Source organism: Vicugna pacos, chromosome 16, assembly GCF_048564905.1.
Source record: "Vicugna pacos chromosome 16, VicPac4, whole genome shotgun sequence".
Lineage (NCBI taxonomy): Eukaryota > Metazoa > Chordata > Mammalia > Artiodactyla > Camelidae > Vicugna > Vicugna pacos.
The window spans coordinates 2047442-2075084 of NC_133002.1; the positions used below are offsets into that span (position 1 = coordinate 2047442).

Sequence of the window (27643 nt, forward strand, 5' to 3'; positions counted from 1 at the left end):
CGGCAGCTTTCTGTTTATTTAGGGAGGCGACGGGCTGGAGCTTTCAACAGACCCGGTGTTTCCTTTGCCCGTCAGCAAGCGGTTGACTTTCGCAGGGCAAACAGGAAGGCCGCCGCGCGGGCAGCAGGTGTCGCCTGAGAGGCGCTGCGGGCGGGCGGAGCCCTCGGGGCCACGCGTGCGCTGCGGGCTGGCGCGGCGCAGCCCGGCCAGGCAGGCGGCCACGGGTGCGGGTGCGTCGGGTGGCTCGGGGCCCCAGCCTGCCCTGGGGGTCGGGGGAGGGGAGGGGAGAAGACGAGGGTCAGCCCACGCGCCGCCGCGTCAGAGCACCAAGAGAACACCAAGTCTTTATTACACGAATTCCTATGAAACAGCTCCAAGAAAAAACCCACACGTAGGAGAAAAAAACGAAAACAGAAAAACTAAGGAAGCCACACATACACAGACGGGGACAGGGGCTTCGCCTCCTCTGAATGCGGGTCATCGGGGCATCGAGGGCCCAGGGAGCAGGAAGGCAGCCTCGCTGCGCTGCTCCACTTGGTCGGTCGGGGTGCGGAGCCCGGGCCAGGAGCCCCTTACGGCACCGCAGGGCGAGGGGCGACTCAGATCCGCCTGGCCTCCGCCACGCCCTCATTATCCCGGGGTGACTTGGGGTCATCAGCACCCCCCCTTCCCAGCCAAGGCTTGGCGCCCACTCCCAATGCCCCAAGGCCCCTTGGCTGGGCTGGCCCCTCGCCCAGGCCAGAGCCTTGCATGCCCAGGCTTCCTGGTTCTCCTGAGGTCAGCGCCTTCCCATCTCAATGGCAGGCCAGAAGGGCCAGGCAGCCTCCCTCCCGTCAGCAGTGGATGGTGCCAGGTCAGGTTCGTAGATCCGTTGTTTTCTTTTTCCATTTACTTTCTCTGTCTTGGCACAGGGCACCCAGCAAGCCCTTCCGCCCCAGGGGCTCCTGCCCAGGCTGGCAGCCTCTTCATCTTGCCCCTCAGTCCTGCACCTTCTCAGGTAAAGAACTGGCTGCTGCCCCCCCTGAGTGACAGCAGAACCTCCAGTCCAGCTGGGGAGCCGGAGTCCCTTGCGCCCCTACTCTCGTGGGACTGCAGGGTCCCATCCAGAATTGGCTTTTGTCTTCTGCCAAAGTAAAGACGACCCCTGCCTCAGAGGAATCCTCCAGCTCCGGGGTGGCCAGCCTCCCCATCCCTGCTGGGGCCTGTGCCAGCCCCAAACAGAAGCAGCCGGAGGGGCCCAGGTAGGGTGGCCAGCAGATACCTCTCCGTGGTGGCCCATCACTCCTCAGAGGGGGCCTGAGTGACTGCCCAGGGCTCTCTCACCCAGAGCTCTGTGCAGGGGTGTGCTGAGGGCCAGCACCCCGGGGGAAGGCTGAGATGCAGGAGGCCATAGGAATAAATGGCCCAAGGTGCCCAGAAGGGAGTGGGGGATGGGGGTAGGGGATCAGGCAGTGTCTGTAGCCCTGCAGGAGAGACCAGGACAGGAGGGAGGCAGGGGCTACACCTCCAGGCCAATGAGAGCTTCTGGAAGGGTCATCATCCCCTTACGGGAACTCCAACCTTTGCCTATTTCCTGGGATTTTTTTTTTTTAAAGAAGAGAGGTTAGATCCTGCATTTCCACTCATTCCCCATAGAACAGCCCGGCTACAAAAGGGGCTGTGGTTGGCTGTCGCCCCTCCCCCCACCCTCAGGTCCTTCCTCCAATCACAGCATGCAACTCTGAAGTTCTAAGTCCCATGGAAAGTGGCAGTGGCAGTGGCAGTGGCTAGGCTGGACTGTGGCCGGAGAATCACTGGGCCTCAGAACTCAAGCACCATCTGTCCGGCTGCAGCTGGGCTCCTCAGCTGGGGGCCGGTCTGCTCTCGGGCTGCCTCCACCGGGTCAGATCGTCTCCGGCAAGGAGGAACTGCTGGCATCTGGTAGGAAACGGGATGGGAGAAGTCTTTTTCAATGGAGGCCAGTGGTCTTTCCTCATCACTGGTTCCAGAAGAGATGGTTTTGGGCAGAAGCTTCCTAAGACAGGACCCCCTCCTTCCCCCAGGGACTCTATGTCAGACTTGGAATTCTGCCTGGGGTCACAGCCGCCAATCTGAGCTCCTAGAAACATTCCAACTTGCAGAACAGTAGGGATTCTGGCAGCTAGAGATGGACTGGGGGGCCTGGAATGCCGGGTTTGGGGGAAACAGCTGCCTGTGAAGGGCTGAGAGGTGGCGGGGGGGGTGTGTGTGTGCCTGGCCTGTTCTGTGATACAGCAGCAGCTCAGTTGAGCTAGACCAAGGGCACCTGTAGCAGCAGAAAATGAGGTCAGAATTTGGTGGGACTCCCACACCAGACTGAGAAGCTCATGAGCATTTCCTCAGAAGACCCATTCAGGGAGCAGGGGAGAAATGGCACTGAAGTGGTGTCCTGGTGATGAGTGAACAGACCTGGGGCAGGGACGGGACTAGCAGCTGTTAACCAGGTGATGAGAGTCTCCCAGGGCAGTGATGGAAGGAATAAGGAAGCAAAATGAAACAGCGAAGTCAGGACGGGGGCTGTCTGGCTTGCAGTGAGTTGACAGCCAGGCCTAGAAAGGCCATCGTGGGCACAGCTGGGGATATGGAGTGGATTTGGAGACCTGACTAAGATGGAGATTCAGATTTTGGAGCCAACTTCACAGAAGTGTTGCTGATGCTGTAAAGAAGGGTGGCGGCACTGCTAGGGAGAGTGGAGGGTAAGGAGACTTCAAAGATGGTCAAGGGCAGAGCTACTAGGAGAGCTGGGATTGAGGGAATGGGAGGAGCAATGGGAGCCCCAAAGGCACACAGAGAATCTACAGCAGAGAGGAAGGGGGCCCGGGATTCCTGGGGCCACAGGAGCCAAGGGAGGGCGCTTTCAGGGAAGATGATGGGCACGGTTTGCAGAAGAGTGCACCAGAGGACGCAGGACAGGAAAAGGCCCCAGACCTGGCAGGTGACCTGAAGTCCCTCTAGGGGTCATGGGAGGGGCTGGCTGCCTGCAGTGGGTGTAGGAAGATTCCACTTTTCTGCAAGTTGGGTGATGAAGGAAAATATTGAAGCCTCTTGGTTTTTAAGAGGAGGAGGAGGATGTAGACTCAAGGAAGGAGCTGGAAGGGGGAAACCTGGGATACTCAGGAAAGAACGAAGTCATGAGCATGGTCCTGATGGGGGGTGGCTTTGGGCCGGCACGTTTCCCCTGGCGACCGGTGGGAAGGAGGTGGCAGCAACGCTGTGTGGGGGGGGGCCCTTCCCTGGCTGGCGTTATATCAGCATTCTGGACAAGGGGGAAGGGTGGGGGCAACAACGTGGGTGAGGAGAGCCTGAGAGAACAGAAGGGGTCTGGAAGCGCCTGGTGGAGGATGTGGCAGCGAGTCAACCAGAGCCCAGGCTGAGCAGAAAGAGTGTGTGTACTGTTCCGGGCTGTGTCCTCTGCACACTTGTTTCTCCCCTCCGCTACAACCACCCCGAGGGTAGCCGGTATTTCTGCATGGCCTGGAACAAGCCCATACCTGCCACACTGTGAACTCAAGAAAGCCTGGGAGGTGCTGCCCACTGGGACCGGGACAGCGGCTGGGGGAAGAGGGGGCAGGCGGCTTCCTGATAAGTGAGGGGCTGGAAAAGGGACAGGTTGGACTGAGCCCTGGAGGAGGTGTGGACATTCCCTGTTTCTCCCCAGGGATGCACAGGAGGAAAGGAGGAGAGGCAGCCCGAGGGCCGCGGGCTCCCGCCAGAGAGGGCCCAGTTCTCATCTGGCTGTGGCTGCTCCTCCGCCACCCAAGCCAAGCAGGCCACAGGAGACTTCTCTGTGGACATGGCCGGGGTGCAGCCATCTCAGTTTTTCTTAAATTGTCCTCTCCATGTGCTGTGTGTGTCCAGGACTCTTCTAGCTGTGCTGTGAACCATTCAAGGTCAAAGCTGATTTTTTCCCCCCTGTTCCTAGCATCTGGCGTAGGCAGGTGTGATTATCTTTTGTCAAATGAATAAATAACAGGAAAAAGAACTGCAAAAAAACTAGTTCCCATGCAGAAGCCCATGTTCCCTGCCACAGCGACAAGGGAAGAAACCCCGGACCTGCACTATCCAGGTGGCTGCGTCTGATGCCTCAGGACCCCTGGGAAGACACCTGGGGGGTGGGGCAGGGCAGTCCCCACCACCCCACCACATGCGGCTCCAGACCTTACCTCTTACTGTCCTTCCCTTAGGGCTTCCTCCACCTTGGGCACCTCCTGTCGCCTTCCCCGGAAGTCCTCATCTGCAAAGCAGAGGCAGTACCTCATCCTCCACCCTGCAGGGCCTCACCCAGGCATGTCCCCTCCCTCAGGCTGACCCCGTCTCTCCACCCCCCTCGTTTGCTGGGGCACACGCTGATCCCTAGGGGTGATGCGTGGGTCTGGTGAGAGGCAGTGGGGCATGGTGCAGGGTTAGGACACCCGCTGCTGGTCTGGCTCCATCACTGGGCTCTGAGACCTTGGGCAATTTCTTCCCTCAGTTTCCTCATCTATAAAATGGATGGGGAAGATGAACTGTCCAGATGACCATCAGGCCCTTCTAGTCCTTGTTTCTGGATGTCTCTTGACCACCAAAGGGCCCCTCTGCCAGAGGCAGGAGGATCAGGGTGTGGCTGTGGGCCCGGGAAGGTCTGAGGCAGTGTCTCCTGACCCACATGCCATGGGCGGGACTGAATGAACGCGGAAAGGCCTGTGGGCCCCAGAGACTGAAACTGCCCAGCGCTTGGTTCTCAAGGGGAGGCCCTTCCAGGTGGGTAGGCCTGTCTGCACCCTCAAACCCAGAGAATATTTCCCAGAAACAGCACCTGGCTCTCTGTGCTCCAGGTAGACATCTAGGTGGAGATATGGCCAGAGCCCCTTTCAAGGGTAGAGGGCAGGGAGAGGCAATATAGGCCAAGTGGGCAGGCCTATTTCTTTGGGTTCCCCCGACCCCCGACAGGTTTGGGTCCACCTATGAAATGCCCGGGCCCTCTTCTTGGAGGGCCAGTCACAGGCAACTCAGAGCTCCAGTCCCCTGCCCTCCCTGCCTCACCACAAGCGTGGCCCTCCACGTCCTCCAGGAGATTAGCTGTTGATGCCGCAGCCCCCAGCCTGCCGGGCCGTTCAGGAAAACTGTCCCAGGGATGGGTGGGCCACAGTGCTCCCACGTCTACCCACTCCCTGTCCCCAGCCTTTAACCACCCGCTCCAAGCCCAGGAGGTTTCCACCAGGCCAACCGTACCCCCCCACATTCCCCAATACTTCTCGCAGGCTCTTCTTCTTGGGGTCAACTGAGCAGCCAGGCCCTGACTCTCTCCCTCGGCTCCCATCTCTGGGGACAGAGAAGCAACTTTCTCCCTGTACCCTTTTGGCTGTTCAGCTTCTAATATCCTGGGCCCTGTTTGACAAGCAAGGGTGGGAGTCTGGGTAGAACTGCGGGGAACCTGATTTTACTGGAAGAACTAAAAGTGAGAGGGCAATATGCTTGAAATGAGGTGGAAAGGTCTGTGGATCGAGTCAACTTAAGAAATTAGGGGGAGGTTTGGTGATTTCAATGGAAGAACCAAGTTTTCTCCCAAAATGTAGATTACCGCAAACAAAAATTAAGAAGTTGCAGGACAACTTCTGAGCCTACAGTGGACCTACACTGGCCTGCTCCCCGCGCCTGGTGGTGGCGGTCAAGAGTGGCGCCAGGAGACGGGGCAGCGGGGTGGCAGCAAGGCTCGGGGTGGAGGGGGAGGACCCCAGGGCCCAGTCTGCTGGTAGGGAGGCTGCAGCCCCAGGGAGTCCAGCCCAAAGTTTCGATGCCCTTAGTAGCATCCACCACCCCCATCCTGTGCCAGGCTGGAAAGGATACGAGTGATGCTTCAACAAGTGTTTCCTCTTCGACTTCCTCATCTTGGTCTTCTCTGAGAAGGCCCTGGCCAGTTCAAACAGCTTCCTCCGGGTGGCTGGGGGCAGAGAGGCCTGTGAGCCGGCAGCCTGAGCAGCAGGTAGCTGCCCCCCCCACGCAACCCCCCCAGGACTGGGGCAGGTGGACAGGCTGGTGGGGGAGGGGAGAGGCGACAAGTGGCAGATGGGGCCAGGCTGGCATCCTGGCCGAGAGGTGGCCACCCCACGTCGGCCTGCAGGGGCAGCACAGGCCACCGAGACCCTGGCCCGGGAGATCCCTGACCCCTCCTTCCCCAGCTGTGACGGACAGCTACGCAGCTTGGCTTTCTCTCCTGCCACCTCCCCCTCCCCCCTCTCCACCTCTGGAGCTGGTCCTGGGATTTCCATGACTAATCCGAGATTTTCTCTGAAACGGAGCCCGAAAGGATGGCAAGCTCATTCACACATGGTCGTGTGTCTGCGTGGCTGGCGGGGAGGCAAGGGGGATGGGAAGGCACGACCTGGCTGGCAGGTCACTCCGCAGGCCTCCCACCCACAGGAAGTGGGCTTAGCTTGGGCCTCCCCGTGCAGTCAGGCCCCCTGGCCAAGCCCCCTCAGGCCACAGAGAACTTGAAGCTCCAAAATTGGCAGGGGGAGGGGAGTTGTACAGCACATTATTATTTTTCTGCAGACAGCTGGCTCAAGAGGATTTAAAACTTAATTTGTATCCAGACTCAGCTGCACAGGGAAGTGAGGCAGGAAGGCTGAGGGAGCCAGCGTGTGATTAAAATGTCACTTCGGTTCACCAAGAGTCCACTGCATTGACAAGTCCGGATGGCTCCCTCCCTCCCAGGAGGCCACAGGCCTGTCTTGGAAGAACTGGGGAGGGGAGCGCGAGCCGGACTCACATTTTCCCATGTGTTTCAACTTGTCCCGGAATAAGGCATCTTCAGATACAGTGGCGCTGGTGTCACTGGTTCCTGAAAGGGGGAAGACACCTCTAAGGGCCACCTCTAGAGAGGGCAGCTGCCCAAGTCTCCGGGGAGGGGGGGTCAGGGCTGTCCCCACGGGACAGGGGCTCAACTCCATCTTCCACTTGAGGAGGGGAGCAAAGAGCAGGCCTCCTTCCTCACCAGGAGGGAGGCCAAAGCAAGGGGGACACTCGGGGTTCAAGGAGCATTTCTTTCCCCACCCAAGCCTCACTGCTCCCTTTCCTATAAAAAGTGGGAGAGCAGTGTGGTCTGCTGTATGTGTGGAGGGCCGGCTCACACAGGCTCCCAGCTGTCTGCTCCTCTGACCGACGCCATGTTCTGCAAAGTCCTGTTAGAAGCTTGCAATCAGCTGTGATGGGAGCACTGACACCACGGAAGCTACCGGATGCTATGCACTGGGGCATCCCCTGCACTCTGACAGGCTGTTAAACACTCACCAGCACGTGGCCAGCCTGCCTGCATCCTGCACAGTGTGAGGGTTAATGCAGTAACAGGGGTGAGCCAGAGTCTCCGCGCTCACTCAGCACCCACTTGGCTCTGCCGCTGCCCTCCTAAAGCCCCTGCGCTAATCCGGAGTCACCTTGCCTGCTAAGTCCCCTGAGTCATTCTGATCCATCTCAGCGGTCCTGGTGTCTACAGTTAATTCAGGATCGAGGACAAGAAGCTGACGTTAAAACCCCCAGATGCACATCTGGTGGGGCCTAAGCTCCCGGCCTGTTGCTTATGAATCAGTTCCCCAGGATTTTCTCTCTTCAAGCTGGGATCAGCTGAGCTCCCCATCCTCCTGCTCCCCTGCCCCCACTCTACCACGCGATGTAAGATTTGTTTCGGGCAAAAGCTTCTGGTTCTTTCTCTGAGGTGGGCAGCCTGTGTGTGGAGGGCATTGGGTGACGAGGGACCGCCTCTGCACACACAGGCAAGTCCACACGTCGAGTACGGAAGCCGGGCCTTCTGGGCCTCCCTGCCCTGAGTTCCCGGCTCCAGATCCACCCTCGTCTGTGCAACCCAGCAGCCTGCGGTCCACCCCTGGCCCCTCTTCTGCCACTTAGGGTTCCTGGAGGGTCCTGGCCCTCTCCTGACGCAAGTCTGGCTTCTCAGCCCCCTGTACATGAAGCTCACAATTCTCTTCCTCCAATGCTAGGGCAGGGCCGGGTGTTCCCCAGCTACTGAATGAATGAAGGAAGGAAGGAACAAACCCTTCCCAGACTGATTCTGCCCTTCCCTCAACATGCGTTTGCTGTAATTAACAAGGGTGTCCTCAGCTTTGCTGGCGCCTCCTCCCACTTCCTGGACGCATCTCCTGCATTTCCCCACAAGACCGCAAGCTCCCCAGGGGCAGCGACCAAGTCTTGAAAGTCTCTGAGTCCCTCCACCCCCACCCCCGTCACCCCAGAGGACACCATGTGGTGTGGTGTGTCCCCTTCTTGCCGGTGCTCCAGGCACCTCTCAGGAGTTCAGCCAGCCTGTTGGCTGATCCCAGCTGTGGGCTCTGGCAGCTGCTGGGTTGGTAAGAACCCAGGCCGCCAAGTGGAGGAGCCATCTCACTCCTCGGTGAGTGTGGTGGTGGGGGCAGAACTCTCCCCTCCAGCCTCCTTCTTCACCCTACCCCTCAAACTCCAAAGATGCAAAGCCCAGCTGGGGTGTGAGCCTTCTACACCCTCCAGGCCACTCTCTCTCGGGAAGGCAGATTACCTGGGACAGGAGAGGGAAAGTCAAAGTCATTCCCCACGGCCACGCTGCTAGATGTAGATTTCTGGGACTCATACTTCAATCGATCTGGAAAAGGACCACATTCTGGTCAGGGAGGTTAGCTCCCACCCAGGGGCACCTGCACGGACATGCAGGAGGCTGTCGGAGGCCAAGCCCCCAGAGTCACACACGTGCACACATGCATACACAGAAGATGTGTACACACGACGTCCACGGGCTCTCAAAGAACCAGCGATACAGAAACTACTGCCCTGACAATCACGTGGGTTGTTAGAATGTCAAATTTAGAAGGACCCTGAGAAATCAGACAGCCCAGCCTTTCACTTAAAAGGAGGGGCTCCCAGACCCCCAGCCCCTTTGGTGTAGAGCTGGCACCAGCCTTGGACTTCCTCTGTCTCAGACCAGCCTTTTCCCTGCATGCCGTGCTCCCTCCCCCACAACACACACACACACACACACACACACCCCTCTCCCACAGCCCCCTCACTGTACCCTACCCCAAATTCTCCCACCCTGCAAGGGAAAGGCAGCCAGCCTAGGGAGTAGGGTCTTGGCCAAAGGAAAACTCAAACATACAAAAACGCAAGAGCTTCGGCTCTAACGTCTTCTGCACAGGGAGGCACCCACTATGGCACCCATAGATCCAATCACTCTATTCCTGGAGCTCCAGACACATTCATGCCCCAGCCAGTGCCTGGCACAGACCAGATGTGTGAGGAGGGCGAGGAGAGAGCCCCCCTAAGAGGGCACCCCCTCCCTCCCTCCAAGTCCCAGGGGAGGGAGAAGGGTGGCTGGCGACTCAGGTCCCCATTGGCAGAATTCTGGGGCTCCCACAAGGATAACTCAAGGCCACGCCTGACCTCCAGCTCAGTGCCTCTCCTGAGCCCCATGGTTAAAGCCAATATCAACCCGTCCTTCAGCCGCGTAGCAGCGGCCGGCCAGGCCAGCTGTAGGGCCCTGACCCAGTGCCCCACCTCTCTCCAGGGCGAGCAGGAAGTCCCGGTTGCGCTGCAGCTCCTTCATGAACTCCTCGTTCTGCAGGAAGAGCGCGATCCTCTCATCCTCCAGGTACTGCTTCCAGCGGCTCTCCTGATCCCGGGGCCCAGCCCCGATCCCGGGGGGCTGGCCTGCCTCTGCACTTGTGGGCTTGGAGCCCCCGGAGTTAGCCTGCGGAGAGGAGCGAGCACGTGGACCGCCTGCTCACGAGGGCACGTGCTGCACTAACATCCACGGACATCTAGGGGGTACACGTGTCCTCCCCAGGATCCTCCAGCCACACCCTGCAGCCGGCACCTCCTATCCACATCTAGTCGTCAGCCGGAGTCCAACTTAACAGGCCAGAGCCCTCTCTGCTGAGGAAGCAGCAAAGGCTTTAAAAATGACTCCGTCCCACCTTGAAACACTCATTCCTTCATCAAAACCTGAATAGTCCTGAAGGGTCATCTGCAGACTGCTCAGTAGCCTACACGTGGATCCCCAAACTCAAAGCTCCCCCTGTACCAGCTGCCTTGGGGGAGACCCCCTGCAAGGGCCAACCTCCAGGGAGAGGCCACTCCAGCCCTTTCCCAGGGGAGGGAAGAAAGGCGCCCTGGTTCTCTGCCACGGACGGCCGGCCGCCCACCTCTCCCCCGCCAAGGGTGAGGGCTGCAGCCAGAGAGTGGCCTCAGGACTGTCACCTTCCTGGGTGGAAGAGGAAACCTCCAGGAAATGAGGCTTTGGGTCCAGCACTCTTTTCCTGCAAACTCAGTGCAACAGAAATAGCTCGGCCTGTGCTTAAACATCAGGCAGTGACACTGGCTGGCACACACGGTGTGGGCGAGCAGAGACGCTGCACAGGAGGGGGCGGGGGGTATCCCCGTTACCTGTATGCTGTCCAGCTGCTGGGGCAGGATGCGGAGAAAGTCTTCGGGGAGGTTGCCAAGCAGTGGGGGGTTCCAGTTCCGATAGCGCCTCTGGCCGGAAGGGGGCGCGCTGCCCAGCACGTCGATGCTGGAGGGCAAGAGATGACGATGGGGAAGGAAAAGTCAGGCCCAAAGCCGGCGTCCCACCCATCACACCGGGGTCCTGCTCAGAATGGCACTCCTGCTCCAGAGCCTCTCGTGGCCTCCACTGCCTCCACCTCCGGCACCAAGGCCCAGAGGCCCAGCATTCTCATGCATCTTCTCACCCAGGCCCTGCTGACCCCCAGCCTCTGGGCCCGGGTGCTTGCAGCACCAGACGTTCACTGCTTCTGACCACTCAGTGCCCTCAAGGTCTCTGGGCCTAGAGAGCTCTCTGTTCACGCCGGGCGTTGTAGATTTAGACACGGATGCAGGGATCATATCCTTTCAAGCTGTATCCCCAGCCCCGAGGCCGATGCCAGCTCGTGGCTGCTGAGAAACAGGTGTGCCCCGAGTGAACAGACACGAGCCGCCAGCAGCGCAGCCCACCCCACACTGGTTTGCTGGGGTCGGGGGGAATGGGGGCGCCAGGATCCCCAGAGGGCAGAGCGGGCCCGGGCTCCAGATCTAGTGCAGCCACAGACAGCACGGTGGTCCTGGGTGAGAGCCTGCTCCCCGGGGCTCAGTTTCCTTATTTACAAACTGCTGCCTCCCTGCCCAGGCACACAGAAGCCCCTCAAGAGTCTGTCTGGAATGACATGCTGAAAAGGCACGTGTGGGGCGGGAAGGGCTCTGGGCCCAGGTGGTGCTCAGGAGCAGCTCTCGGTAGGCAAGGTGCCTGGCAGGACGCCTGAGCCAGGCTGAGGCCCACAGCAAAGTGGGGGCGGAGAGGAAGGAGGCCAGGGCACGCGCCCTCTCCGACCTCCAGGCTCCCGCCCTGCCATCCCGGCCTGCGGGCAGCCTGGGGCCCGGCCATGAGCTCCCCACAGCTCCTCGCAGGCAGCCTGCAGCGTGGCAACCGCAGGACACGTGTTCTGCTGAATCAGGGAAATGACACACAGAGAAGGCAGCCTAGGGCCGGGGGCGGTGGGGGCCACTCTCTCCCGGGCCTGGCTTTGATTTAGTCTCCAGCTCCAGGAATCCCGCCCGCCCCCTCACTGGAGGGGAGCTTTTCCGGGCTGCCACCGACTATGGAAATAACTTCCTTTCCTTTTCTATTTTGGGCGGGTGGCCTGGCGGCAGAGGGGGAAGGGCGGGGGCGGCAGCAGACAGGATAACAAGCTGCTAAGTGCGTGGTGGGAGCTCAGCACTCAGCCAGGAGCCAGGGAACCCCGGCCCCTCTCGCCACACAGATGCCAGAATGGAGCCTGTATCACCACCCGGGACTCCAATGCTTGGGCACGTGTCCTTCTCCATCACTCCTCCGCCTCCTGTTACTCTTGGCAGCTTCATTTTTCTCTAAGGGCCAGAGAGGCAGGAGAGGGGACAGCCCATCTCTCAGGGACTCAAGGACCACCTATGGTCGGCCCCGCACCCTGGAGAAATCCTCTCAGGGTCGCCACCCTTCCTCCAGCTTCAGGGTCTTCATCTGGGACAAAGGTGCCGACCTGAAAGCAACCACGCCCAGAGCCACCCAGGAAAGCTGCGGCGAGAGCCCTGGAGCTGCCGTTGGACCCCTCAAGCCAGTTGGACCCCTCTCGCCATCTGTCACTGAGAACCCAAGTGGGGAGGAGGATGGGGGATGAGGAGCAGAAGGCTCGCCCTCAGCTGAGTTCCCTCGGCTGCTGGGCCCATGGTCCCAGAGGAGAGGCAGGCCAGCCCCCTGCCGGCCCCCTGCCCTGGCACCGGCTGAGATGAGGTCAGCCCACAGCTGCGAGAGCCAGGGGGCCCTGAGCGCAGGCGGCCCAGGCAACTCCATTGTGGTCGGAAAGGAATGTCAGAAATGAGCTGGGAGGCAAATAAAAAAACTTCCAAGGCTGTAATTTCAACGGAAGAACAGCAGGTGGCCTGCGAGGAGGGGTGCCTCTGGGTTTCAGAGACTGTCTTTCAGTCTGAGGAGAGAGAAGCAAGGACAGGCCGGGGGAGGGAAGAGAGAGAAGGCTGGGGAGGCTCTCCTGACCCAGAGCCTCTGCCTCTGGACCTCAGAACTGGAACCTCAGACCCAGCAGAACCCCAGGTTTACCCAAAGAATACCAGAGCCCAGAAGGATTTCAGCAGCAAGGCTTCCAGGCAGGATTTTTGGTAAAGACTAGACATTGGGGCCCAGATGGGGTCAGGCCTTGTCCCAGGGCACATAGATCATCCCGGTAAAACCTGGGCCCAGGGATCCTGGCGTTCCAGGCATGCTCCCCTGGGATCACCTTGCCTCTCTGTGCCCCAGCAGGGCCAGCTCCCAAACCCTGCCCTGTCTGCGGTCTCAAAAGCACCCCAGTCACTGGAGGTGACAGAAGGGAGCCAGGCCATTCCTCCCCCAGGTCCCCACTCACATCTGATTGCCCCCAGCAGCCACAGGGAGATTCCTAAAACGCTAATCTGATCTCACTCTCCAGCTTAAATGCCCCGGCTGTGGGATAGGGTCAAAGCTCCTTGGAGGACCCACAAGGCCCTCCATAATCTGCTCGCTTCTCCAGCTTCCCCCAGCTGTTCCAAAATTCCTAGAGTTCCCTCAGAAGGTTCCCCTCTTTCCTGCCTCCAGGCCTTTGCACATGCTGTTTCCTTTGCCTGGAATGCTCTCCTGTCCACTTCACCAGGTCACAGCTTGGACATCAGTTCCTCTAGGCCACCTTCCCCACACCCCGCCTGGTGTCTGTGCCTCCCACAGACTCTGATCTCCTTGGAAGGTCCCAGCTGCGCTGTGTCCACCTCTATATTAGACATGGTTCAGTGCCCGCATGCTTCAGGTGACTCAGTAAATGCTGAAAATGCGTGTCCTGGATGGAGAGACGGAATGAGGCCTTGGAACTGGGCTGGGGGTGGATCTGGGCCTAGCAGGGCCATCCTGAGGCAAAGGGGCACGTGCTCAGAGACTGGCTCTCCCTCTTCTGAACACTGGCCTCTGAGGGCAGCCCCATCACTGGTGTCAGTGTTCACTGTCGGAGCTGATCTCGGAGGCCAGCTGTGCAGCCGGGGACAGGACGGAGCAGTAAACCACTGGTGATGGGTCTGGTTCACACCCGACACTGTGCTAAGTGCTACCCACACGACATCTCGTTCAACCCTCACAAGAGTGCCAAGGTGGGGATCAGTATTCCCATTTCACAGATGAGGCAAAAGAAGTTCAGGGAGTTTGAGCAGTGAGCCAAAGGCACCTAAAGAATCAGAAATCAGGTCGCTCAAGGGGCAGGGAGTGAGTGGGGAGAACACTCAGATTCTGTCTGACTCCATAATGCAAATTCTCTTCCCTGTATCCACCCCCAGCCCCGCAAAGCCTTCACTTCTGGGTCAGGCCCCTGAATCTCAGAGAAGGCAGTAACCTGTCCCAAGTCACAGGGTGTGAGTGAGACCACCTGAGCCTTGGCCTAGTGCTGAGGTCACTTTGCCCCCAGCTGGGGCTCCCAGCCCTGGGCAGCACTACCCCTACCCAACCCGACCCACCATACCCAGAGGAGGGGAGGGAGGATGTGGCCAGGATGTCCACGCCAGGTTTACAGTGGGATTCTGTCTCTTACGGGCTCAGCTTTCCCTTAGGAAAAATAAGTAGAATTATTCTAATAGAACCGAACATTGAAAAGGCATCTTGGGACATTAAAGAAAAATGTCAAAGGAAGATCCTTTAGCCCTGGGCATCGTGACTCATCCCAGGCTGCAAGGCCTGCCAAGATCTCACCCAGACCTATCCACTTATTCCCTGCCTCCCCCCACTGCAGCCTCCTGTGTCACTTGTGATAGAGGAAGGACCTCAGCTCCACTCCAGGCCATGACTCCAAATGTTGCTTCCTCCCTCCCCTCATAACCTTCTAGGCTTCCACCAGCTCTCTGAGCTGCAATCACAGAGGTTTTCCTCATCAGGGAGATGACAGGACACAGCAGTGAAGCACATCTGTTGGCTTTGGAGTCAGAATGACCTGGGTTCAAATCCTAGCTCGGTAGTCTTAGGGAAGTTAAGAAATTTCTCCAAGGCTCAGTTTCCTCATCTGTAAAATGGAGATGACAACAGGGCCTACCTCACAAGCTGTCGGATGATTTGAATGTAATGGTGTAGGTAAAGACCCTTGTCAGTTTCCAGCATTTGAAGGGCACTTAGTAAATGGTGGCTGTTATGATTTATTATCCGTACCTGTATGATCAAAGAGTTCTCCACTACACTGTCTGGGGCCCCCAAGATCCCCTGAAAGGAAGATCGACTGAAACAAGTCCTTTGTCCCATCCTTTCCCCCAGCCCCTCCCCACTCCAGGCCGGAGTCATTCTAAGGGCCAGCAGATCTAGGACAAAGAGACACCTGGGCTTCAACAGCCCACCGCGAACAGGGAGCCCAGAAAAAACAAGCGCCTCAGAGACCCATGGGACCCAGCTGGCAAACAGCTTCATTTAAACTTCCAAATTACAGAGTCCTTGACCGGGAAGATTTCTCCAGGGACCGAGCAATCTCCTCTTCTCCCTCCAATCATCGGATTAGCCCAGAAAAAGCGACTTACTTGCCCTCGTTGCTTAAAAATCCCAACAACATCCCTAGACCGGGGATGGCAAATAGCTATCCATTCCATCAATTACTGATGACTGTCTGGGAGTGCCGTGTTGAGGAGGATTCTGAGGTCCCGTCTCAACTAAGCAGGAAAGAGCACAGCGCTCAGTAACATCTGCCCAGGAGAGGCAGTGTCTGGACCCCTTCCATGCATTTGTCACCCTCATGATGCATCTCGTTTGACTATAAACTCCCAGAAGGCAGAGGCTGAGCCTTGATTAAGTCTGTTTAAGTGTGTGTTCAGCATAGCGCCCAGCCGAGAGTAGGAATTTAGTGAATGTCTGCTCTTGCAATCCTCACAGTTTGAAAGTTCTCCTTGGTATCTAGCTAAAGTGCCTCTTGCTGCAGTAGAAGACTGTTCTTGGTGGGACAGGATACTGAGGGGTCCAGCCAAGCTTCCTATTGTGTTTGTACTCAATCCCAACCTCTCATCCCCCTCCCCTCCAACTGCCCTGTGCTCTGAGAGGAGACAGACTCTTACCGGGGAGGTGGCGTTGGGGGAGCCAGAGGGTAAGGCCGGTCGAACATGTGCATGTGGTAGGCTGGCGGGGAGTACACAGGCGGGGGCTCCTCATCTGAGCTATCAGGTTCCAAGGTTCTTTCCAAAATCTGCATCAGAGGCAATAAAGGAAGAAATATTAATAGTCCTTCCTTGAATGTAAATTAAATTTAGACAAAATCAAGTGTGGGTGAGGATGTGTAGTAAGGGAACTCTGCCACTGCTGCTGGGAGTGTAAACTGATACAAGCACCACTCTGCAAAACTGTCTGGCTTCCTTCACTAACACCCAGCACCCGGGCTACCGCTGAGCCCGCGATTCCCACACACACAGCAGACGTGAAAGCACACGTCCCCAGAGGAATGCTCCAGGCAGCATTATCCATCCAAGGAAGGATCAAAACCAGGCAAAATCAAAACAGTGATTGCACTTGGAGCAGTGTGACCTCTGGGGAGCTCGGAAGGAGCATGAGGGGGATCCCAGCCTCTCTTGATGTTTCCTGATCGGGGTGCTGATGAAACTTCGCTGAACTGCACACTTGTGACTCGTGGACTCTTCTGTACGTGCATTCCTCTCGGTAAATAACTAACATCATTCCTACCCTCTCTCTAAGTACTTCCACATCGATGCTCTCTCCTTAAGCTGGAACAACTGGGCAAAGTAGGCTGTGGATCGTTACTCCCATTTTATAGATGAGGAAACTGAGGCCCAGGCTGACTGATTAACAAGGCAAAAGCCACACACTGTTTCTAGACCTAAGTCTTGACATGGACATGGTCTCTGCGGCTAGCGTCCCTCCTTCAGACATGATGCTTGCACACCAGGTTGGTTTCTCAGGGTGGATAGAGGCAAAGGGAGGGCCCAGGATGCCTGCCCTTCCTCCTCCCAGACTCCTCTCTTCATCCAGGAACTAGAAAAGGGGCAAGGGCAGCCAAGGGCTGGGTGAAGGCCAGGGTTCCTGCCATGTGGACTGACCTGGACCCTTCCACAGAGGTCCACAGAGGGGTCCACGGCAGGAGGAAGCTGTCGACCCGGAGAGCCCAGATCACACAACCCCACCCGGCCTACACCTTACCCTCCTGCTCCCTTCTCCTCTCCTGCTCAGCTCTGCACTCATCTCCTCCAAAGAACACTGGAAGGACTTAGAGGCTGTCAACTGGCCTGAAATCTGAGCCCTAAGTGAGTCTGCAGAAGTCACCGCTGAGCTGCCTCTGCTTCTGCCCCTGCACATCTCTGCCCCGAGCCCAGCCACAGCCCAGCACCCAGAGTGTCAGAGTGACACCACTGCGGGTGGGCAGGTGGGTCAGTGAGCACATGTGCACGCGCGCGCACACACACACACACACACACACACTGCCAGCCTGACCCAAGGAGGCCTCCTGCCCTGGAATGCACCAACGTTCTTTCCTTTGAGGCGGAAAGTATTTAAACAGCTGCTTTTGCAGAAAAAGAAGAATGTAGCTGCTTTGTGGGCCACTGCTCTCCTTACCCCAAATTTCCACAAGAAAAAAAGACAGAGAGAGAGAGAGAGAGAGAGAGAGAATAAAACACTGTAAAGTCCAGGTCTGTTCACCGGTGAACTGCTGGTGCCTGGCACACAACTGCTCTGAGGGACAGGGTTCTAAGCTGGGGCCTGGAGGCCAAGCCTCTCCTCCCTCAGTGGCTGGCCTGGCCTGTCTCCACTGGCGCTGATCTGAGTGAGACGGAAAGGGAGGGGAGAGCTCAGTAGGAATGGGTCCCAGAAGGAAGCCGCGGGGGGTTCATGTGACTGGGGCCTGTAGCAGCCGGCCCGCAGATTCAGGGGGAGCAGGCCTCCACTCTCAGCCCCTCCAGCTCCTCAGTGCGGCCTCCTGGGGCTGCAAGAACCAGACGTGCATCAGAGGCTCCTGGAGCTGAATGAGGAAACGCCAACCAGGCAGACAGCGGGCCAGGCACACTCCGGAAAGGCTGATCCGAGTCTCCAGGGAGAGTAACCCCAGCCATGTGTCTGGCTCCCTGGCCCTCCCCCCAGTTTCACCAGCCACAGTGAGGTTGTTCTTCTGGCTCTAAAGGTGCTGAAGTTTTCGGTCCTGTGGCCTCCTGGCTTCACTCAGTGTGGGTGATGGATGCCTGCCAGGTGCTCCAGGGGCCAAGGTCCGGGCCATTGATCTGACAGGAGATATTTCTCTGTGGCAAGGGTCCCCCTCGGGCCAGCCCACCATCCATCAGCCCTCAGAGAGGGGGCTTTTTCCAGTCAGCAGTTATTGTCATTCCAGCTGCCGCTCATAAATTTTCCAAAGCACTTTTGGCTGGTTCAGGAATGAATGGGCCCAAGCTGAGCTCCAAAGACGGGGGCAAGGGGGAGCCCAGGAGGGGTGCTGAGAAGGGGCTCAATCTGGAAAGGAAGATTCTTAGCAAAACAGAAGCACACACAGTGCAGGATTGTCTAGGGCATCGGTGATGCTTTGTGGTGGTTCACAGGGCTGTGGGTGCTGAAAACAAAGGAGGAAATATCATCCTACCTGCCAGACTGTCAGAGCAAATGAGACCATGGAAGGGGTCAGTGTTGACAGAGAACTTTCCTTCCAGTTCACACTTAAAGGCTGTATCTGCAAACACACACACACACCCAAACGCACACACACATGCACCTACCCCTCCTTTTCACAAAGGAGATCTGGTTTTTCCGAAACTCCCTCCACTAGCTAATCCAAGCGGAGTAAAAGAGTGGTCTCCCAGGAAAAGAGACTAAAGAAAGCTGTGCAGGGGGGAGGGTATAGCTCAGTGGTAGAGTACATGCTTAGCATGCACAAGGTCCTAGGTTCAATCCCCAGGACCTCCATGAAAAATAAATATATGCACCTAATTACTTCCCCTCCCCCAAAATAAAGCAGTCAGAATTCACGAAAAAAAAAAAAAGCCGTGCAAAGACAGCAGCATTTATTCATTCAGCAAACATTCCCTGAGTGCCTGTCACATGCTGTGACTGTCCCGGTGCTGCTAGTGACATAGGGATGAGCCGAATGTCATTGCCCACAGAGCTTCTCCTCTGCTTAGAGAGCGAAATCTCAGGCAGCACCCCCTACAGGAGGACAGGCAAGTGGACTCTACTCTGCAAGATTAACGGAGAACGGCCACCTGCAGGGCTACGTTGAGGCCTCTGAGGCCACAGGTGGGTCTCGGCTTCTCCTTGTAAATGAGGGCAATAACAATGCCACTTCACAAAGTTTATGAGATTCGAGGCGATGATGCAGCTAAGCATGTGGGATGGTGCTTGGCCCGGGCTGGGGCTAAGGAGCAGAGCTGAACCCTATCTGCTGGGTCCTTCTGCCTTGTCCACGGCTGCATGTCCCTGATGCCCCTGCAGGCAGCGACTCCCTTGCTGAGAGACTCTGTGTGCCCCTTCTGCGCCCAGCACGGCAGGTCCTGCCGAGACTGGGGGGGCAAGATGTGTCCTGAACTCTTGGATGGGCAGAGGAGGCCTGGCCACACCCAGCAGGCGGGCCTTGATTCCGCGGGCTGGTCCCTTCTCCTCCACCCACCTCCCTGGAGAGAGGAGAGACCGACCAGCCTGGGTATCACTCACTCCTCGGTCACAGGAATTGACTCGCAAGTCTGGTGTGCCACCCCCCTTCCATGGCTCCCTAGGCTCTAGGGTACAGCGCCACTGTTTCTCAGCCACAAGGCCTCCTGGTCTCTGCTCACTCTAGGACCCTGCTCTGTTTCACCTCTGAGCCTCTGCACAAGCTGTTCCCTCTGCCTGCACTCCTTTCTCTCACTCTTCACTCTTTCTTTGGTTCTCAGCTATCATTTCCTCTCTGCTGCTTTCATTTCCCCCATCCTAGCATTCACCTCTCCAGGCTGTCATTGCCTGACACGTACCTCTAGTCCCCACTGGACCGTGAGTGTGAGGGCAGGAACTCTGACTTGGCCAAAGGGGATACCCAGAGGTTCAAGAGGAGCCTTTTTTGACAAACACAGACCAAATGGGGTTCAGAATGTTGGGGTGGTGCCCAGGTGTCTCCATTTTTAACGAGCTCCTTGTCTGATGACCTCTGACCTAGGGTCTAGTATGGTGTCTGGCACAGCCCTGAGTAAGTGCACGGTGTTTGTTGAGTGACTGCATGATTTTTGCCCATATAATAAGGCCACAGGCTGACTTGGGTACAGCTTCCCTAGGACAAATAAGACATAAGTTCTGCTTGCTAGGCAGAACCCAGACAGGAATAAAACCCAAGTCCTCTAAGAGGTTCAGTTGTTGGAGCTCCTGGTGAATTATCGGGGCCGCGCCCCTACCTCCGAGGGGACGCTGTCCTCCGAGTCCGAGCTGTCCTCGTAGACGCTGCCGCCGCCCGCCTCCAGGTTCATCTGCAGCAGCTGGTCGATGGTGGCGTCCACGGCGCCGCTGTTGGCGCGCAGCACGCACTCAATGATGTCGTAATCCATGTTGGGGAACATGGTCTTGAAGTCGTCCATGGCCTGGTTGAACTCGAGGCGGCGCACCTGGCGGGCGGGCCGGCTGTTGTTGAGCTCCTGCGAGGCGGCCGCCGCGCTGCCCCCGGCCCCGCGCGCCCCCCGCCGAGCCGCCCGCGCCGCCCGCGCCGCCGCCGCCGCCGCCACTGCTGCTCCGGCGGAACAGGCTGGTCATCTTGCCGAGCCGCTGGGGGAAAATGCTTCCCGCCCGCGTCGAGCCCCTTCCCCCGGGTCCCTGCGCCGTCGCTGCCGGCTCGGCGGGCTCGGGCAGCTCAGTCCCGCGACGGGCGGGGTCCCCGGGTCAGGAGACTAGGGCGCGGCATCCGGGCCTGGGCCGTGTGGGGCTGCGCGGCTGGTCATCCACGCCCCCGGAGCATCCTGCGGCCGGCTCCCCGGACCGTCCCACCTGAAACCGAGGGCGACAGAGTCAGGGCACGAACGCAACAAACTTGAGCTCAGGATGGTGCCCCAGGGAATTCGGGCGACACCACCACCACCACTCAACCACCACATCCACCGGAGAACAGCTTCTTTTTGCTTTCTGTCCAGCTGTGGTAATTCAACAGCCCTGCTCTTGGTACCAGTTAGCAAGGGCTTGCATCCTAAGTACCGCAGGCGAGTTAACTCATGACATCACCATGAAGTAGGTGCTAGTATCCCCCTTATGCAGATGGGAGAACTGAGGCACAGACCTGAGGAAGTGGAGGAAATGAGATTTGAACCCAGGACTATGGCCCCTGAGCCCCTGGCCTTAACCGCTACACCCGCTGCCAACGATCCCTAAGGACTGGACTGGGGCAGGAGGGGCTCTGTATAAGCAATGTCCTCCCCTTCTGGTCTCCAGCCCCATCCAGTCTCTGCTTTCCTCACCTCCCCCCATCAGGGCCCCACCGTCATGGCATCCACTTTGTGCAAAGCTCCTCTAAATCTGCCACAGAACATGAGCAGCCCACTCAGAACCAGGCATGTAAATCACTACCAAGGTCGCGTGTCTGTTAGTGCAGTCAACTGAGAGTTGAACGTATCTCAAAACGTCACGTTCTGACTTTCTCATGCTCATCCCAAGATGTACAGTAATTTGCTAATTGTAGAAAAGTGGCAGTGGCAGCTCTATTTTAAGGGACTGTTCCATCAAAGGATGTTAAATTCTTTTCTACTTGGGGTCATAATCTTTGGCAACTGATAGAGAAACACTGTTGTGAACAAATCAGCAGGATGATCTGCCTGGCCATGACCTCAGCAGTTAACTGGTGATGGAAGGAAGGCTAGACCAGAGGGTGCGGAAGGCCAGAAGACCTGTCACTACCACTGATTCCGTCTGTCCCTTTAGGTCAGTCCCCTCACAGGTCAAATGGGACTTCATATTGTTCCTCCAGTGCCTTCCACTGCTGCTGTGCTGAGATTCTTAACTTCCTGCAAACCTCCACCCCCTTAGAGGGACGTGGAAATAGTCCAGGGTTTCTGCTCTGGGACTTGCTGGGTGGGTCGGCCTAGTCCCAGGGAGGCGGGCTGTATTCAAGAATAGGAAACTGGAAACACACGGGCCCCATGCAACCTCCGGACACTGATGTTACAGAACAATGATCCCCTCCCGCCCTCAGAGGAAACCTGTTAACACTCTGGTCTATCTATCTAGGTCCCTTTTTCTATGCACATACTACCATACGTATGGATTTATTTTACCGAAATGTGATCAAACCATGAATTCTACTATGCGAATTGTTTTTTCCATTTCATAATTTATTGTAGCCATCTTCTCATGTCAGAACATATAGACCTACTCCGTCATTTTTAATGCCTGAGTAGTAGTCTGTTGACTGGGTGAAGCAGGATTTATTATACAACCTCCTTCACCCCATCTCTTCCCAGATGAGCAAGTCCCAGCCCAGGGAGGCCAAAGCCATTTCACAAAGAAGCACAGGGGAGTGACCTCAAATGATCAGTCCAAGAAATGTGTTACGAGAATGAACATAGGAAGGTAGCCAAGGATGACATGGCCTCTCGCAGCCGGTTTTAGACACCGCAACTCCCCACCCCCACACCTCTCGCCACGCCCAACACACTCAAGGTCAGAGGATGCTTCCAGAACACCCTCCAAAGTGGGGCTGCACCCTGCTGTGGCCTTTATCCTGGATTCTGGACACTTGCCCTGAGGCTTCTAACAAGGCCGTCAGGAGGCCCCAAAAGCCAGTGCCCTGGGCTGCAATCTGCTGTCCCACTGTCATGGCACATAGGGGTCAGTGCCTTGTGCTACACCTCTGGAGTAAAGCCACCTTCTCCCTGCCCCTTGAGTAACTTAGTAAAAGAGATGGAGGGACCTGGCTCTCACTTTGGGAAAGGCAGCCCCTAGGAGAAAGAAGCCAGGACCTGACCCACCCTGAGAGACAAAGAAGGAAGATGATGGGTCCACATTTTCCCCATTACCAGCCCCCTTTACAGGCCCTTTGGGCTCTGGGCCTCTCTGAGGGTCGGGAAGCCCCTGAGAGGCATTCTGCACTCCAGCCATTTAAGTCAGGGCACTGGCTTGGCCCCAGGATGCAACTCCAGCTCTGCAGCTCCCAGCTGTAGGACCTCCTAGCTGTGGGACCTGGTACAAGTCCCCTCTCCTCTCTGTGCCCAATCCCTCACCTACATGAATGGGGCTTCAAGGAGAGTTAACTAAGATAATCCTCAGTGTGCTGCCTGGAATGTGGTTGGCCGCGTGACTGTTGCTGCCACTGCCCCAGAAGAGCCAGGGCCAGCTGGTGTGTGGGCCAAGCTGCTCCCAGAGTGGATGGGGCAGGGGATTCCAGGGGATCCTTCCCCAGCATCTGGATACTCCCATCAGCCTTCTGGAAGGAGACATTGATCCTCACGGCCCCAGGGGAGGCCAGCCAGGACACCACGGCCCCAGCAGCCTCTTCCCTTTACTCGGGGGGCAAAGCTTTGAAAAATCACATTTTGTGTCTGCCGCGACATGGAAACAGCTGGCAGCTCTAAGCCGCCCCCATAGCCTGTTCCTCATTACAGATGAGATGAGACCCAAAACCAAGGGGATGCCCAGGACACAGAGCCAGCAGTGTCAGAGCCTAGAATATTCCATCAGAGTGCACTTCTGTGGATGAGGAGACCATGGCTCCTCATGGGAAAGGCAGGGGAATAGGATTCAATGTACAGAAACACCGTTTTCACAGGACTCTGCATGGACCCACAGACTCCCAAAGCCAGTCTGCCTGTATGTAATTCACAGCAGGAGGAACTGTGACGGTCCCCACTTCTCAGAGGACCCCCACCCCACCCCTTGCTAAACTCCAGTGCAGAGGCTGAGGCCAGGGCTGAGGTTTGGCCAGAATGGCTGGGAGCAGGGAAAAGGACTGTCCTCAGGGTCAGAGTTATGCACGACACGCTGCCTTCTGCAACCAGCACAGCTCAAATGAACAGCAATTTAAAACACATGAAAAAATAGATGAACATGTTTATACTATATAGCACAGGGAAATATAATCAATATCTTGTAGTAGTTCATGGTGAAAAAGAATATGAAAACGAACATATGTATATTCCTGTATGATTGAAGCATTGTGCTGTACGCCAGAAATTGACACAACATTGTAAATTGACTATGACTCAATAAAAATAAATAAATAAATAAAACACAAGAAAAAATTAAGGCAGGCAACTTAGGTTTACGAGCTTATTCCAGGCACTTTCATGTTTAATCTTTAGTACAAGTCCAGAGATAGATGTTACCGTCTCCATGTTATAGCTGTGGAAAACAGTTCAGAGAAGTTAGGTAACTTGCACAAAGTCACACAGACAGCATGTAGAGGAGGCCAAAATTAGGAACCCACTTCCTAAGAGCCCAAAATGCCAAGTCAGCCTTGCAGGGCTAGGAGCCAAGAAGCCTCAGAAAGGCTTAGGAGACTGGGCACAGCCTGGCTGGCACTCCAGCAGAGGAAATGTGACCCAGACAGCACTGGGGGAGAGAGGGAGGGAGGGGTTCTGTTGGCTCTGTCCCAGAACTGGCTTGTGACCTTGGGGAAACCACTCTCTGAACCCCAGCTGATGGGCACTGGCGGGGAAACAGAGGGAGATAACCCCTGACTTCTGAAAAAGGAAGCGAATCAAACCTGCTGAGCCCGTTAGACGTTTTGGGAGGCCAACTCAAAGGCTCTCCTAAACTTTCAGGTTGTGAGTAACCTGGGGCTTGGGAAGCAGAACCCACACCTGTCCTCCCCCAGCACCCAGGGAGCCAGGCCTCCCCGGAAAGGAATCCAGGCCTGGCAGGGGCGGTAAACAGCCCAGCTCCACTCCAAGCTTGCAAGCCAGCCAAGGCCTGAGTCACTCCCAGCCTGGCCCAGGGAGGTGAGCCAGCTGCCCGGAGTGCTCTTCTCCCGACCTCGCCCAAGGTCATCGCAGCCAGTCTGCTGCAGGGTCAGGGAGGGCCCACATGGGGGACATGAGACTGGGAGCCAGAATCCAGTGTTCCCAGTCTGCTGGGTCTAGTTAGGCTGGGTGACTTGGGGAAATTATTTCACTTCTCTGAACCTCAGCTTCCTCATTTGTCAAAACTTGGATAATACCTACCCGGATGGGGTGTTATGATAGAACTTATATGGGTGCCTGAGTACAGGAAACACCCAATGGGACAGGTTGGTATGGCCTCTGGCACAGGTCCTGGCCCTTTGCCTGGGCTACCCTCACACCTTGAGCGATCTTATCCAGTCCCACGACTTTATTTTATTTTTTTATAGAGGTACTGGGGATTGAACCCAGGACCTCGTGCATGCTAAGCAAACACTCTACCACTGAGCTATACTTTCCTCCAGTCCCGTGACTTTAAATACCATCTACACACTGAACACTGGCTCCCAAGTTTCTCTCGCCCTGAGGTCTTCCGACAACATGCCCTTCACCTCCACACTTGCACACCTGATCTGCTGCCTCCAGTTGGATGCCCAACAGCAGCTCCAATGTAACAGGTCGTTTGACTTCGCGATTCCTTCTAACCCAACCTGCTCCTCCTCGCCTTCTCCACGTGGCTCAGGCCGAAACCTTGGGAGTCATCCTGCAGTGCTTGAGTCCTCTTCCAGCCCACACCCAACTGCAGTAAATCCAGTCTTCCCTGTCTTCGAAATGTTTTTAGAATCCAGGCACCCCCTCAACAGCTCGGCTGCTCCCGTCCCATGCCTGTCTCCTGGCCTTCCTGATCGCATCCCCGCAGACTACTCATCCAGAGGCCTCGCCATTCCTCTGCTCCAACTGCCCCAGCGCGGCTCCCCATGTCCTCAGAACACAATCCAGAGCCTCACTGCAGCCTACCAGGCCCCACGTGGTCCTGCCTGTGCCCCGTCTCTGACTTTGCCGTCACACCAAGCGCGTGCACACGCACACACACCCTCGCTCTCTCCCCTCCCTCCCTCTCTGCCACCGGAGTCCTGCTAGTCCGCCCCCAGGTCACACACACTCCCATCCAGGAGCCTCAGAACTTATTCTTTGCACAGGCTGCCATGTTCTCCTCCCAAATACCTACACGGCTCCCTCCCTCCCTTCTGATCCCTACACAAGCATCACTTTATTGGAGAGGCAACGCCACCCAGCCCATCAGCCAGTGCTCCCTCACCTGTACCCTGCTTTGTTTTGCTCATGAAACAGACCACCTGAGAGATTATGTGTTTGTTTGTTGCTGACCATCTTCCCACTAGAACGTGGCTCCGCGAGGGCAAGGCCTTTGCTTTATTCACTGTAGTGTCCCCAGTGCCTAACACAGTGCCCGGCACTGTCAATAGATACTTGTTAGGTGGGTAAGTAGAGGAGGGGAGGAAAGAGGTCAGAGCACAGTAACTGTGGGTTCTCTTCCCTCCCTTCCTCCTCGGGCTCATAGCAATGGTGAGGGAGGGGGAGGCACTGTCTTCATTTCCGAAGCCCTTTCTCCTCTACCTTCTCATTCAGTCGTCACAACAAACCTATCATCTGTAGAGCGCGTGCATTACTACCCCACTTCACAGACAACGACCAAGGCCAAGGCAGCCCAGTGGCATGGTTAAGGCGCCCGAGCCCTCTGCCACCTGGCTTGAGGGCCTCCTCCCTGGCACACAAGGCTGCTGGCAGGCTGGTCTTCTTTCCAAGCCAGCGACAGCTCCAGGGGGCAGGAGGTCAGCTCCCGCCAACATCTGAACTGATATTCCACTGCCTCCCTGGAGGACCAGGACCCAACCCCGAAAGGTAGGGGTTAGAGCAGGAGGCCTCAGGAGGAGGTGTGGGGTTGGAAGGCCAGTGGCCCCATACTGCCAGCATTTTCCTCCATCCCCCCTTCACTCTTCTGGAATAGGGTGGGGCTGCCCTCGGCCAGCTCTGTCCCTGCACACCTCTGGCTCCCTCCTCTGAAAACCCCCCAGGGACTGGGGACAGACCCGATCTTGTGATCTATCTATAACTGCTGTGATCACAGTCTGCAGAGGGACTTACTGTCCCTTTTGGCCTCCGATCTGGGCCCAGCCCAGGGACGCCGCCATGCCAGGCCACTAGGTGGTGTCCCCGGGCTCAGGCCAAGGCCCTCCCAGGAAAGGGAAAACAGAGCAGCCTCCCTCCAAGAACTCAAGAATCAGCCACCCCCACCCCCACCCCCCCGAAATGAAAGGGGGAGGAGCCACCCAGCCGCCCCAGGGGTCGTAGAATCCAAGACTGAAATAGTTTAAAAATAATTGATTCCCCAGGTAGGACATACAAGGCACAAGTGCCACTAATTTCTATCCTGGGTCCTTTGCAGACATCACTAATCCATCCAGGCACTGTCCTATGGAATCTACACAACCTCAGAACCCTTTTCAACCCAGCGCTCTGAGCAAGCCACAACCAAGTGATTAGAACTGGCAAGCAAGAGCCAGCCGGCTTGCCAGCCCTTTCATTTCCCATCTGAGAAGCCCAGGCCCTGGCTTACTTTGTCTCATTAGGAATCCAGGCTGCAAAAGCCAGCAGGGCCAGAATGAGGTCATCTGACCCCTGGGACGCTTGTGTAACCATGGTTAAGTCCTGGGGAAACCTCAAGTGGGTAATGTCAGCGTTAATGGAGAGGCTGCTGGGCCTGGGGCAGCTGCATCCTTGTCCAATTGTCACCTTGGACGCAATGGGGCAGGGTGCAGGGAAGCCTGCCCAATCCTCTTGGCTTCTGAGCTGGAGAAGAGGCCCCAAAAGGGGAGGGAAGAGGAGGTGGGGACCAGAGACAGAGAGAGGCTGTCAGGGTCTGTGTGTGTGTGTGTGTGTGTGTGTGTCTGAGTGTGTAAGTGTGTGTGTGGACCGTGTGTGAGCAACCAGCGGGGAGGGAGGGGACAGCCCTGACAGAGGCGCCTTGTCCTCCTGCCCCGCACAGGCTTGTTTTCTTCCCAAGCTATTAATGTCACTGCAGCTTCAAAAGCCGGTGACCTTTAAATGCCGAGCCTCCTGCTCCAGCCCAAGGCGCGGAAACGGGTTAATGGAAACTCAAACGGTCACAGCTGCTGAGGCTGCAACAAAGCCAGCCTCGTTCCCCAGGCACCCAGAACTGCTGGGCAGCCACACCTGTGCCCACTCCTGGGAGCAGGGGTGTCAGGAA

General features: G+C 57.1%; 1 protein-coding gene across 1 annotated transcript in view; it reads right to left on the bottom strand.

The window, feature by feature from the left end:
• Positions 1-323: 323 nt before the first annotated feature.
• Positions 324-27643, bottom strand: part of CUEDC1 (CUE domain containing 1) — a 76475-nt gene continuing 49155 nt past the window's right edge. Inside the window, 11 exon segments of the mRNA XM_072940169.1 lie at positions 324-1917; positions 4182-4252; positions 5041-5099; positions 5845-5938; positions 6767-6838; positions 8543-8626; positions 9535-9727; positions 10423-10549; positions 15604-15731; positions 19897-20160; positions 20162-20479. Of these exon segments, the coding sequence (XP_072796270.1) occupies positions 4185-4252; positions 5041-5099; positions 5845-5938; positions 6767-6838; positions 8543-8626; positions 9535-9727; positions 10423-10549; positions 15604-15731; positions 19897-20160; positions 20162-20248 (1176 nt within the window). The 5' untranslated portion in view covers positions 20249-20479 and the 3' untranslated portion in view covers positions 324-1917; positions 4182-4184.